Source organism: Trematomus bernacchii, unplaced genomic scaffold (genome assembly GCF_902827165.1).
Source record: "Trematomus bernacchii unplaced genomic scaffold, fTreBer1.1, whole genome shotgun sequence".
Taxonomy (NCBI): Eukaryota; Metazoa; Chordata; class Actinopteri; order Perciformes; family Nototheniidae; genus Trematomus; species Trematomus bernacchii.
In genome coordinates, this window is record NW_022987342.1 from 8,645,941 (window position 1) to 8,659,317 (window position 13,377).

At 41.0% G+C, this 13,377-nt stretch overlaps 1 protein-coding gene across 5 annotated transcripts in view; it reads left to right on the forward strand.

Annotated features, from left to right (window-relative positions):
* The window catches only part of rims1b (regulating synaptic membrane exocytosis 1b), a 105,244-nt gene that overhangs the window by 48,721 nt on the left and 43,146 nt on the right, over positions 1-13,377 (forward strand). For all 5 annotated transcript variants that reach the window (XM_034130381.1, XM_034130390.1, XM_034130356.1 and 2 more), the window contains 5 exons: positions 570-871; positions 1,656-2,548; positions 11,402-11,442; positions 11,673-11,783; positions 12,037-12,136. In XM_034130381.1, coding sequence (XP_033986272.1) covers positions 570-871; positions 1,656-2,548; positions 11,402-11,442; positions 11,673-11,783; positions 12,037-12,136 — 1,447 coding nt within the window. The remainder of the gene's footprint in view (positions 1-569; positions 872-1,655; positions 2,549-11,401; positions 11,443-11,672; positions 11,784-12,036; positions 12,137-13,377) is intronic.

The following is a 13,377-nucleotide window of genomic DNA, read 5'->3' on the forward strand; positions in this document are numbered from 1 at the left end:
GTGCAAAGAGGATGCACTAGAATAGCTTTGAGCTTTCTCTTTTTGGATTAAAACAATATCGTACCGTTTAGAGTACATTTTCCCTTCCCCCTCCTCCACTACAGTATTATTTTTAGCCCTCTACAGACTGATATTTTTTATTGTATCACCAACATGAGCATAACACATACAAAATAATATTGATGTGTTAAAGATGTAAAAAAAGCAATAGAATTGACATCAATAGTTCGACGGGCAGGTGAAACATGAGCTCTTTAGGGGTCATGTAGATGGTCACTGGGCTCACAGATAGTGCATGTGTTGGAACAGTCTGTCATGTCTGAGTGATATCTTGTATTTGATTAGCTGTAGCAAAGGAAGGAGGATCTACATCTATGAGCTATAAAAGGTGTTTATACCTATATATATACCCCAAACATTTGTTTGGGGTATATGTTAAAATAAATGTATGTTGTGTGATTTGTTAGACTTTTGTGTCAAAGGCATGCCATATCACTTTTAGGTATTCTATTAATATAATGTCATTCTTTAATACTACTTTAATGCTTCTCTCCTTTCAACCTTTGTAGGTAATGTGGGTATGCAACCTGTGCCGTAAACAGCAAGAGATTCTCACCAAATCAGGAGAATGGTTTTCGGGGTCGGGGGTGCAGCCTGGGAGCCAGGGCAGCTCCTTGGACATCCCAGCCATTGGAGGTGAGGCCCAGCGGGACAGGAAGCTACTCCGCTCCAGGTCCCAAGCCCCGCCCTCCATCACCAACTCGAACGCAGGTCCGCCGGACGGGACGCAGCCCCCCACCGGTGTCCCTGCTGCCAAGGGGGCCGACACCATGCCCGGCTCCCGGTCCCAAAGTGAACCACCGCGAGAAAAGTAAGGCATTAACAACACGTCTGTGATATTTTACATTTACCTATTTGAATGAACATAAAAGGCATTGAGAATGGTAACCATGATTTGTCAAAACCCAGAAAGCTAGGAATGCTTGCTGGCTAAATCTGATCTGTTGTTTTTTAATCCCTGGCGTATAAAAAAAAAAATAGATCTGTGTCTTTACAGCTTAACCAGTTGAGAAGCTAGGTCACAGATTTTGATCTTGGGACGCTCAATCCATTTTGAGACAGAGAGTGTGTGATTTTAGAAAGTAGTTTTGTCGGTTAGTAGTTTTATGTGTAGAAAAAGTGACAATGGTTAGTTCTTAGCACAGGATATCTTCATGTTCAAAGAGTCAAAGGCCTTATTGTCATATACAAAGTAACTACAGTGTAGGTTTGGCAATAATAAAAACTTAAGTCCCAAGCCCAAAACAATGCAACATAATATATATGGGACTTAAAACAATAAAACAAATTACAAATGAAATACAAATGGATTAGAATAAAATGGTGCAGCTTATGTTGCAGACCAATGTGCGAGCAGATGAAGTAAACTATATACAGAAATAAATAAATACATTAAGCTTAATAATGCTGAGAATGTTGTAAGTGAATTACATGCGGGAGTCTATACAGTATACATGTAAATAGAATAAGATATACAAGAACAGAATGTTCAATTAAATCTTGTACAGTGAAATCAAATGAAAAAGTTATATTTCTCTACAAAGGCCTGTCAGACTGTATGAAATGTTGGTATAATGAATCCTCTTCTCATACAGGAAAAGGCCAGTTTCCCTCCATGAACAAAATGGTAAAGGAGGCATGGGGCGGGGGAGTGGCCGGAGACCTGGTGGGAAGTTGTCCTCTCAGTCATCCCTGGATGAGCGAGTGGTTCCTGGGGAAAGAGGTGACCGACGCTTAGGAGAAGGACGGAGGCTAGAAAAGATCCACTCTCAGGACTACGAGGACGGGGAGGGGAACTTGGGTCGTTCAGAGTCGCACCGGAGACGCCCAGAGGACGAGGAGCAGAGGGAGCGCCAGCGCCGGGAGGAGGAGTTCCAGAACCGTTACCGTAGTGATCCCAACCTGGCACGATACCCTGTGAAACCACAGAAGGAGGAGCAGGAGATGCGCATGCATGCTAAGGTATCCAAGGTCCGCCATGAACGACGACACAGTGATCTGGCTATCAACGAGGTGGGACTGGGACCTGGGGAAGGAGGAGGGGGACGAGGGGAGGTGCCTGAGAACCGTCTGGCCAGGAGGGGTGGGGGTGGGGAGGGGGACAAGGCCCTCCTGGAGAACCACCGAGCCTACTCTGTGGATAGGACCGTGGGGGTTGGAGGGGGAACTTTGCCTGCAGGAGGTGGAGTGAGATCAGGACCCCAACCTGGGGGACCGGTGCCTCCAGATTGGGGCCCGAACAAAGGCCACCTAGAGCCCGGTACAACACGGACACCGAGGGTTAAGGGTGGGGACAACCTGCTGAGGAAGGACTCTCAGAGTTCGGACCAGTCGGAGTCTTTGCGGCCGCCCCCTCCACGGTCATACAAGAGCAAGCGCGGAGTCAACAAGAGGCAGATGTCCATCAGCAGCTCAGAGGAGGAAGGCGGCTCCACGCCCGAGTACACCAGCTGTGAGGACGTGGACATGGAAAGCGTCAGCGAGAAAGGTCAGTCAGACAGATGTGCTCACTCCGCTAGCTTACTGAGCTAAATCTATCCACCACATACCTTGCACTGTTTGCTGTCATCCATTTCCTTATATTAGACACTGTTCCTTATATCTGCAGAAGCTGTCTCAGCTATCTTTTTACTCTCTTCAACAGCTCTTAACTAGCTCACATGCTTATTCTGCAGACGTGATCCTCATCCTCTCTACCTGAATCATAAATGACCTCATGTTTGATCTTTGAAAAAGTTGTTTGCTCATCATTGACAAGAGCACTTTCCAGCTTTGCCTGTATCACCCACTGTGTACCCAGTGTAGTGTGGGCAGGATTAGCGTCACAAGCTAATTGTATTGACCTACGGCTAATTCTTTGAAAGATAGAAAGATTGGACACGTGATCAGACAGACATGTTAAGGATAGATTCAAAACATGAAATTATTGTAGAACAAGATTTCCATAATAAACCCTTTTGACCCTTTCCCACGTTAACATTTCCCTAACCGTGGCATCTAAAATAGCCTTGTTAGTAGAATTACGATATTGTGTGAAAAAGCAGAGATATTTTGACTCATAAGACCATACCAATAAGAGCACATTCTAATTTCTTACTGTAAAACGATATGACAAGTGATAGGATGAAGCACCCAGTAATGCACACAGTGAATTACTATCACTGTGTGTCATCTACACCCTGTGCGGTGGCTCAACCCGGCTCCTCCCAGGACAGCTCTCATTTATTTGGAGAGTTCCTGTGATTGAGACCAGCAGATTTGTGGATTTAGGTCAGTGGCTCGCATGCTACGTAATGCTTCGCAAACAGCCAGCTGCACCAGCCAACCATGGACCACCGGCTGAAATCAAGCTTGGCTGTGGTTGCATGCTGCATCGCAACCGCTGGTTTCTGGATACCTTTGCATTTTTCAGCTCACTGCTGTTAGCGAGGCGATGCTAGCCTGTACGACAAGCCACGGTAACAGGTCTCAGTTCCAGAGGCAGTAGGTAGAGTTTTCCGTCCGCTTATCTCTCTCACTAGTCACAGAAAGGGCCTGTTCCAGATGTTTTAATCCAGATTACTATAACTCAGGGACTGGTAATGGGTAGATGGTGTGGATTGGGATTATTAGCTCACTCTTTAGCTAGCTGGGCCTCAAAACAGGATGTCTCCTATTACTCTCCGCTGTGGCATAAAGCAATTGCTGCTGGATAATGTGCAGTATGTTTCTCTATATAGATGCATTAAGTTAAGTGACCTGGTCTTTTTTTAGATGTTTCATGAGGTCTGTTTCAATCAACCGTTTAGAATACATGGCATTTTATTCAATGTTTACATATTGGGTTTAATTTTCTGGTTTATTTGTATTTTGAGCTTTTGCTAGAATCTTTAAATGCTTAATGTTAAACACACGTTGACTGCTTGTGCTGCAGCACCTATTTTCACTCTCTGTTAGAGCAACATTAGCATTCAGTTGTGCCACATTTAGGGCCTTTTAACTTAGTTTTGGTGTCCAAAACCCAGGGAAATATCTAGCTTTTGTGATGCAGAAATGCGATTAGAAGAGAATTTGCGCCAGCACGAATGACGATAGTGGCCCCTTATTCGCCTCATTTGTGTAAAAAGCCAATCAGCGTTAAAATTCTCCGCCTGTCCCTATAGACGTACTGGCGTTTTTGAATCAGAAAACAAACCATCAGCTGTAGGCAACAGCACCCAGAGCTCTACAGAACCTCATATTTGTGAAGAGACAAGATGAAAATCAATATTTCTAAATGTAAGTGTGAAAACAATAATAAACGATTTATGGCATGAAAAAAATAGGTAGTTATTTTAGCATCTTATTGATACATTTATTGCAAGAAATTCACAGCAAAATATGTTCATTTTGGGTTTAATGAGTTTGTGGTCAAGTTGCTCAAGTACCATAAGGAGAGGGGGAAAAAAAGTTTCCCATCCAATATCAAAGCCACATTAGGCTGTGTAATGTTTCACTGTTTTCACCAGAATCATCATTAACAGTCTGCTGTTTTGTAGTAAAGTTGTTGGCTGTTCAGTTACTACGCTGACAAGTGTGGAGGAAATGATGCTATTCATATGAAGTGAATGTACTCAATGAGTTGTCTGTGAGTATTTTATTACAAACAACTTTCTGCATGAAGAACTGAAAAGAGTACAAGCACTCAGCAAGAGTCTGTGAGTCTGAGTAAAGAGTGCTTCGGCACTCTGTTCTTTATTGCATTGGCCACCCCACAAAGCACTGGTTTCAAACCAGTTACAACGGCTGTCCATCTGTTCAGTGTTGAAATATCCCTTTTTCTCGTTATTTGGAATCAATGGTAAAACAATCTTAAATATGGTATTACTTAGTGAAAAGCTTAGAACGAAATGTCACCATTCTGAGTACAAGCAGATCCAGCAGTAAACACCTCTTTATTCTATTTTGAGAGACATACGAAAGGGCTGACAGGGTTAAATAAAGTTATAATAAAATGTTCAACACACATCTCTGTAGGCTCTCCACTCTCTGAGACCCCTTTCACAATGTCACATTGTTTTTATTCCACCACTCATACATTACTTTTGTAGACATATCAATTAAAAACACTTAAAGGTGGGGTAGGTAATGTTGGAGAAACCAGCTCGAGTGCGCTAGAATTTGAAAATACACAACCGGAGAAAATCTGCCACTTCCTTACAGAGCCCCTCCTCCAACACACACGAACGCGCACATGACCAATGAGGGCACGAGATAAGTTTGTGCACAGATGGAAGGCTGAGAGGCAGGTAGGCCATCCAGTTATTTTAGCCGGGCCGGCTAAAATGATTGGTCGTACTTTTTACAGTACTACGGCTTCCACAGATGACCTTTTTTTATGGATTTTTTGTCAAAGCATTTAATATATTCTTTGCTATCGGGATGTTAAGAGCATTCCATGGAATATAACAAAAAGTGTATCTCGAGCCGGTTTCTCAAACTTACCTACCCCACCTTTAAGTAATATTTTACATCTTACTATTGAGTCAGATGACTTTGGATTTGTAGTACTGTTGAAAGCAAATGAAAGCAGTAGAATGTGATTTCCACAAATGAATTGTGTCATGCTTCATTTTCAAGATATAGTGACAGCAAAGCATAGTTCTAGCAAATATAACACGTTATTCCTAATCTTGTTTTTTAATATAGTTCCCAGCTGCAGCTTTAGGTGGCTCCATATACAGAACATTATAAAAACATCAAATAATAAAAACTTGCTGTGATACCATGCTGGGTGGCTGTGGCTCAGTGGGTAGTGTGCTGGCCTTCAAATCCGGGGATAGCAAGTTTGAGTCCCGCTGCAGTCAGCATGTCGTTGTGTCCCTGAGACACTTCACCCCAAATTGCTCCTGTGGGGATTGTCCACAGTACTGAATGTATGTAAGTCGCTTTGGATAAAAGCGTCTAACAAATAACATGTCATGTAATGTAATGTTTACAGTAAAACCTGGTGGTAACTGTTTTATAAAGCAAGCAAAAATATCTATTTTGTATCAAAGGATTAAGTGTCTGTCTTACAGATAAACATAGGCTTCTTTATTGAGCTAAGGTGAAGAGCTATAACAGCAGAATTGGCAGTGTGCACATTCCACTGGATTACAGTCACAGATTTAACTGTCAACATAAAAAAGCTTAATGGCTCCACTCCCCCAAGTGATCATCAAAAGATCGTAATAACAATAAGGCTAAAAAGCCCAGCCACAGTGTATACAGCATTAGTTTATTTTATATTTTTGTAAAAAAAATCAAAAGTTAAACAGGACATTTACAAGATTCAGAATTTACAACATACCCTGACTCATTATGTCAACTATATTTGAAATGTTGTTTACTACATGAGTTTAATGCAGAGCATCGAGCCAATGCGTGCACATAGCTCGGATTACAAGCGATTACGAGACCTTTTTTTTTTAAACACGGACATAGGAGGACATTATTATATAATTTCCAGCAGAAACAGTTGTGTATGTGTTCCACACATTCTCTTAGCAGGATCATTGTTAACAGTGTTTACATTGTGGTTCCTATTTGGACAAATACCCACCGGATATACAAGGGTGTCTCTGGGACTTTAATGACAGCAGGTCTGACTCTGTGATTGATTTGAAATAGAAACAGAGAGTGATCCTGGTAATTGGCTTGCTTCTTTGGTGTAAAGAAGAGCACTAAGGGGATAATGGTTCCTCGAAAATGGGAGAAGACGTCTGCTGTTGGGATGACACTGTCCTTATGCATTTTAGCCTCTATTGTGGGTTGGGAGTGTGTGTGTGTGTAGGTGGGTTTGTGTTTGAGATAGTCCTACATTTGACAAAATTAGCATGATTTGAGTTGAACTTTAGTGTTCTGTATGTACTGATGCATTGAAGTGGAAACAGGTTTTCTTTTCGGAGCAAACCTAGTTTTTTTTTTACATTGTAACATGGTTTTATGAATTATTGGAGAAATCTTGTCTGTCCACAATGAAGTGTATCACTGAAGTTGACAGGGAGGCCATTGCTTTAACTGGACATTGATAACAGTATATTAGCTGCCTTGCAAAGTAACACGTGTTAACGTTTATTGCGATCAATACAGTTATTACACATTTTACATTGGTGTGGGGATTTTAATAGGGATGCACCAATGTTTGCCGCTGTTAAGAATAACAATTTGGTGGATTTCGATGTTTTAATGTAATTTGATTCCACTGTTGTTCATTCCACTTTCTGCCAGAAAAAGAAATAGATCTTCATTATTCATTTTTTTGAAGTCTTCAGACCTTAGCCCAGGGCTGCCCTTGACTAAAGATGAATCTGCGCAAACACATTATGAATATTAATATTATTTATTTGTTCGCACAAAATGGTTACAGTTTCAAAGGCTGAGCAAGATCGTTATTATAACATCAAAGGAATACTTTTTGCAAATCGCGGATCTCTGGGCGAAACAGTCCAACACTGCTGACATTCTGTATCTTTGTTTTCTTTATGGTTATGGCAGGCCAAAGTCGGACCCCCGAAAAAAAACCTTTGTGAATGTCACCTCATTTGCAGATGTGCCGATGACAGTAAATAGGGCGAACATTGGACGATGTCGATGTCTGGCATCGTCTGTATCGGTGCATCCATAGTTTTTAACAATCCCCAAGGAATAAGCTGTTTGTTGCAGCAGAAGTGGCCAAACGGAGGTGCTAAAACGTATGTGTCAGTTACGTGCCGTCATAGGGCCAGACGTACTCTCCAGCGTGTGTTAACCACAGATCCTGTTTCAGGTGTCAAACCACAGTTTAAAAAAAGACACTGACTTAGAGACGAGAAAACTGGAAGTTATAAAATCCTAATTCATTACCGGGTTTTAGGACTCATTCCTGTACCACTCTATAGAAGGGTGACAGACCTCCAGGATGTATTCCATATTTTGACCACTACCAAAATCTGAATTTGCTTTATTGACGAGGGCACTTCCTGTTTGTAGCTTGTCCGCGACTACAACGCTGCTCAGCTGCAGGGCTCTCAGTTTTGCCACTGGTGGCTGCCAGCTATATTGCACAATAGCACTTATGTACTTATACTATGCTGTATGTATTGACTGTGGATACATGTGAAAAACTATTTTATCTATGGCTAGATATATCATTTAACTAATTCCACCATTCAGCTATCAGTACATAGATATAACCTGATGTAGGGTTGTCAGCCTGGTTTGTTTATAAGCCTGATTTTCCAGCCTTTCTTGTGGCTATCAAGTATCTATATAGTTATAATTAGTGTTTATTAAAGGTCCCGTGTCATGCTTCTCTGGTTATTACCCGTCCCCTTGTGTGTTATGTAGCTTTTTATGCATGTAAACGGTCTGCAGAGTCACAAACCCTCAAAGTACACCCTGTAGCGAGTAAAACTCTAACACAGAAGATACGTGTCTATGCTGCCTCGTTGGAGATTTTTCTTTTTCCATTTTTTTCTTCCTGGTCATAGTGACGTAACGGTCATAGTGACATAACGGCTCCACACTCACTCAGCCTTATCTTTTCTCTCTGCGGATCTCCGTACACAGCCTGGCTGTGAGTGTGTGTGTTTATGCTCAGGCTGAGTTCCGCGGTGTCTCGCTGTCTCGCAGACCCCACGCAGCAACCAGGAAACAACACCAGTAATCCAGCTCACACTGTCCGCTCCTCGAGCCTCAAAGGGCGGAGTAGCGAGCCCCGCAACGTCCCACCAACACGGCACCCAGACCCCACGCAGCATTCTCATCTGTTTGTCATTACTGGTGTCATTTTCTGGTTGCTAACAAACGCCATTGTAACACATAATCACTGATGTTCCGCTGTAACGGTGGTGGACTCATCAGAACAGAGTGGGCGAGCTGACCAATCAGAGCACACTGGGCTCACAGGGAGGGGGGGCAGGAGCTCCAACAAGCCGTTTAGGACAGAGAGTGAATACACATACTATACAGAGATGCTGTATGAGAAACCAATGTGAGTTTGGAACATTGAACAATGTAAATCTATTCTAGTAGACCTCAACAATGGAATTATGATCAGTAGAAATGGCCATGACATGGGACCTTTAAATGAAACCAGTCCACTTTGTTTCCCTCAAATGTATTCATATTTGCAACCCCAGAAAAAATAATAATAAACACAATAAATAAAATAACCTGTATGGTAAATGCTAGCTTTGTTGAGTTTATTCATTTTAGTGATGATGATAAAAATAGCAATATATACCTGCAAGGAGCGGATGCTTTCACGCAGCATCAGTTGGAAGAAGAGCAGCACATATTTTGTAATCTGCCCAGCATGTTCATTCTCCAAAACCAAAAGCCCTGACTCAGCATTTCAAACTGTGGAGTCAGCATTTATCCTCTCAAGCATTCTCCGTGGACTTTCAGATTTCAGATTAGCAGCACTGGAGCCATGTCTTCTCATACTAGTTCAGATTTTATCATTTAAACATTTAAAATACAAAAAAGGAAAAATATTAATAATATGACAAAGAAAAAGGAAAACAGTGCAGTAAATCATACATTTACTGTATGTGCACTATATCAGAATTTAGAAGTGGAAGAGCTGTGCAGTTTTAATATGTAGCATTATACAGAAAAAGGAAAAATATACAGAATAATTTGTACAGTATGGTGTACAAGTAATGGCTCACAAGATGTGCGTACTGGAACACAAAGTGTCTATAGGAGGTTTAAAGAGGGTGTGACAGGCAGGGTTTGGTTCGCCTGCTTTTTTTTCGGAGTGAGGTTTTGATCCTGACGGAGCGCAGCCTTCGTGCCAGGTGAAAACATTTGAGTAACCTTGAATATGAAGTTCTTCAGAGTGTTTTAAATCCTAGTCTGATGTCATCTACTGTTGTTTTAGTCCTGTGGTGGAAGAGTGGCCATAAATCTCACAGGCTTCTTTGGTCTGTTCCACTTGAGCCCACCATCTGTCCGTGTTAATGAGAGTGGGGATACTCTCTCAGTCACTGGTGTCTTTGTCCACCGCCAGGCTCTGGCATGAGTTATGGACAGGCACACACGCAGTGAATCAGTTGATTTTTAATACAAGTTTATTCTTGCTTTAATGCAATTTTGATGGGCTTTTCACAGTAGCATGTTTGCTTTTGTGAGTCTTTTTACTCCATTTAACATTATGTACGAAAGAGGATGGCATTTTAAGGAGGTATAATAGGGATGCAAAATATATATATTTCTGTATCACTCAAGGATATTTTTGGTAGGTTAAAAGAGTGATGAGGTAGACACATCCACTTTTAAATGTAGATATGATTTATATATTTGTATTAGTGCTTTATCTGATGTGAACATAAAGTGATATTGCAAATAATTTCCTTTATTTAAAAAAAATTCTACAAGCAGTTTGTTGTTCTTGAGCAGTATACTTCAAGCTGCAAAAAAGCAGAGTTGTTTACTTATTAATATCTGTTTATTTATCTTTTAACAACTGAGTAACCTTGTGGAATTGGTATAATATGTAAGTAAACACAAAGCCCAAGGATTCCTCCATACATACAGTAACATCATTGGATTTTATAAAGATATTTTTTGACTTATTTTAAGTGTATTTTCCTATTTGCATATTCCACCAAGATTTGAAAAAAGTAAAAATACAATAACTGAAGACAAAAATGTAAATGGGCAAAAAGTCTGTCAGCGTTTAATGTTAGCTTCAGTTAGCAGTTAGCGTTACTTTAGTAACACATATTCTGCACATAAACTGTAAACTCTAAATCACAAGAACAAGAGGTAGAGGACATCAAAAAGTATTTTATCAATCAAATATGACTGCGAAATAGTTGGGTTAGGGTTGATTAAGTCCTACTTCCCATTGGATGTTGCACCGCTCACCAAGTTCAAGAAGTGCAAGAAGCAAGAAGCTGTTATTTCAAGGTTTAATTGGTGCATAAACTAAGAAGGCATCAAGGTGGTGCTGGTCCTTACATGGTTGCTGCCAAATGGACTAAATCTTTAGCCATCCCTATACTATGTTTAAGGAAATGACCAGGTTAGGAAAGAAGTGTATCCTTGATTGTTGAGTGTGATGGCTACTGGTACAAAGGATTGTCCAAGACACTTTGACGAAGGGATGAGTCCTTGGCTGAATTTGCTCCTGGTCCTCACTACTGTAGCTCTGCATGGATGGAGGGGTTTTCCATGATGCGTCCATCTTTCTCTTAGTTATCCGCTCCACCACTTCATTCAGATGATCAAATTTAAGTCCAACTACAGAGCTAGCCTTCTTCCCAACTTGTTCATCCTGTCGTCATCATCACCCCAAACTGTGTCAATATATTTTAGACCAAATAACGCCTCCTTCTCTTTCTCTGTGCAGGTGACTGGGACTGTCATTCTCTAGATCCTACAGTGTGGCATGTAAGTTTCAGCAAGAAAATTACAAATTCTGAACATAAATAAACTGCCTCAGTCCTGATTTCTTACTGTTACTCATGTACAGAACCAAACAAATGCACTTATTCCTAAATGCATTGATACAAATGAAATCCAAAATTAACCAATGACTTAAAACATTTGCTTTCCTCCTCTCTCTTTTCCTTATGTCTTTCCCTACCCCCCATCACAATGCCTCATAACGTTTCCTGTAGCATCCAGTTACATGGCAGCCATCCAAAGAGGGTGACCACCTGATCGGACGCATCACGCTGAGCAAGAGATCGGCAATGCCCCGTGAGGCTGGCTCTCTCCTCGGCCTGAAAGTAAGCATAGAATTGATCACATTCACACCTGAATCTTGCTTGTAAATACCTTATTTGTGTTTGTTAGTGCTAGATTAGTTAATTGGAAAAAGTAACATTTGAAAATCTGTTAGCTGTATGTCATGCTTGGCAAGACAAATTAAAAAGGTAAAGAGTTTTCCATGAAACAAATGTGTATGTTAAGCAATTACTGAATCCTGCAGAGAACTGGAGACATAAACTAATATTCTTATGCATTCTCCTTTCTCCCAAGGTGGTAGGAGGGAAGATGACAGAGATGGGGAGACTTGGGGCCTTCATCACCAAAGTCAAGAAAGGCAGCCTTGCAGATGTTGTTGGACACCTACGAGCGGGTGCAAACATATTGTTTTTATGCAGCTGCTTCTGTACCTTATGTAGGGTATCAAGTCAAGGTTATATCATTCATATTTATCCAGGAGTGGACACCAACAATTGTTAATTGTCAACAGACACACAGTCTGTGGGTTGACATTGTTAGCCATTGCTGAGAACCCCTATCTTACTCAGAATCGTGATTAGAATTATGTTGTAGCCTAACGTACAGAGTGCAGAGGTTACAGGGCAACCCATTGCTGTGAGTTTTGACACTTCTTGAAGCCATCACCACATATCAGAGATGCTCACAAGCCCTTTTTTTCAAGTCCAAGTCAAGTTTCAAGTTTTATAACTAGTATCAAAGTCAAGTATCAAGTCTTTGAGGGTCAATGCCAAGACGAGTCTCAAGTCTTTGAGCTACATTCAAAATCAACTCTTCAGTCTTTGAGGTAGACTTTAGGTCAAGTATCAAGCTTTTGAGCTACAGTCCAAGTCAAGTCTTTGATTTAGGTTACAAGTCAGGTTTTAAGTATTTTAGCTTGAGTCCAAGTCAAGTGTTAAGTCTTGCAGGGTCATGTCCAAGTCAAGTCTCAGGGTTTTGAGCTAAAGTCCAAGTCTAGTCTCAAGTATTTGAGTGGCAAGTCAAAATCAGCTTTCAAGTTTTCAAGTCAAGCCTCAAGTACTTAAGCTTGATTTCAGGTCAAGTCTCTGTGCTTTTATCTGCAGTCCAAGTCAATCGCTAAAATATTTGAGCTATATTCCACGTCAAGTCTGAAGCTAGAATTCAATCCAAGTCAGGAAGTCTTAAAACTAAAGTCCATATCAAGTTTCAAGTCTTTGAGCAGTAAGCCAAAATCTACTCTTAAGTCTTTCAGCTAGATTCCAAGTCAAGTTCAAAGTCTTTAAACTTGAGTCCAAGTCAATTCTTGAGTCTTGAAGCTACAGTCCAAGAAAAGTCTAAAGTCTTTGAGGGTCAGGTCCAAATCAGGTCTCAGTTCTTTGAGCTAGCGTCCAAGTCAAGTCGCAGGTATTTTAAGGTACATTTCAAGTCGAGCCTGAAGTCGTTGAACTACAGTCCAGATCAAGTCTTAAGTCTTTGATCCAAAGTCCAAGTAAAGTTCCAAGTCGTGGAACTACAGTTTAAGTCAAGTCTTTGAGCTAGAGACCTCTTACAGGACTTTCTGCAACTCTTCAACCAAACTTGAATCCCCATCTGTGTTACTTATGTATAGACCCATGAACAAAATACATTTCACAG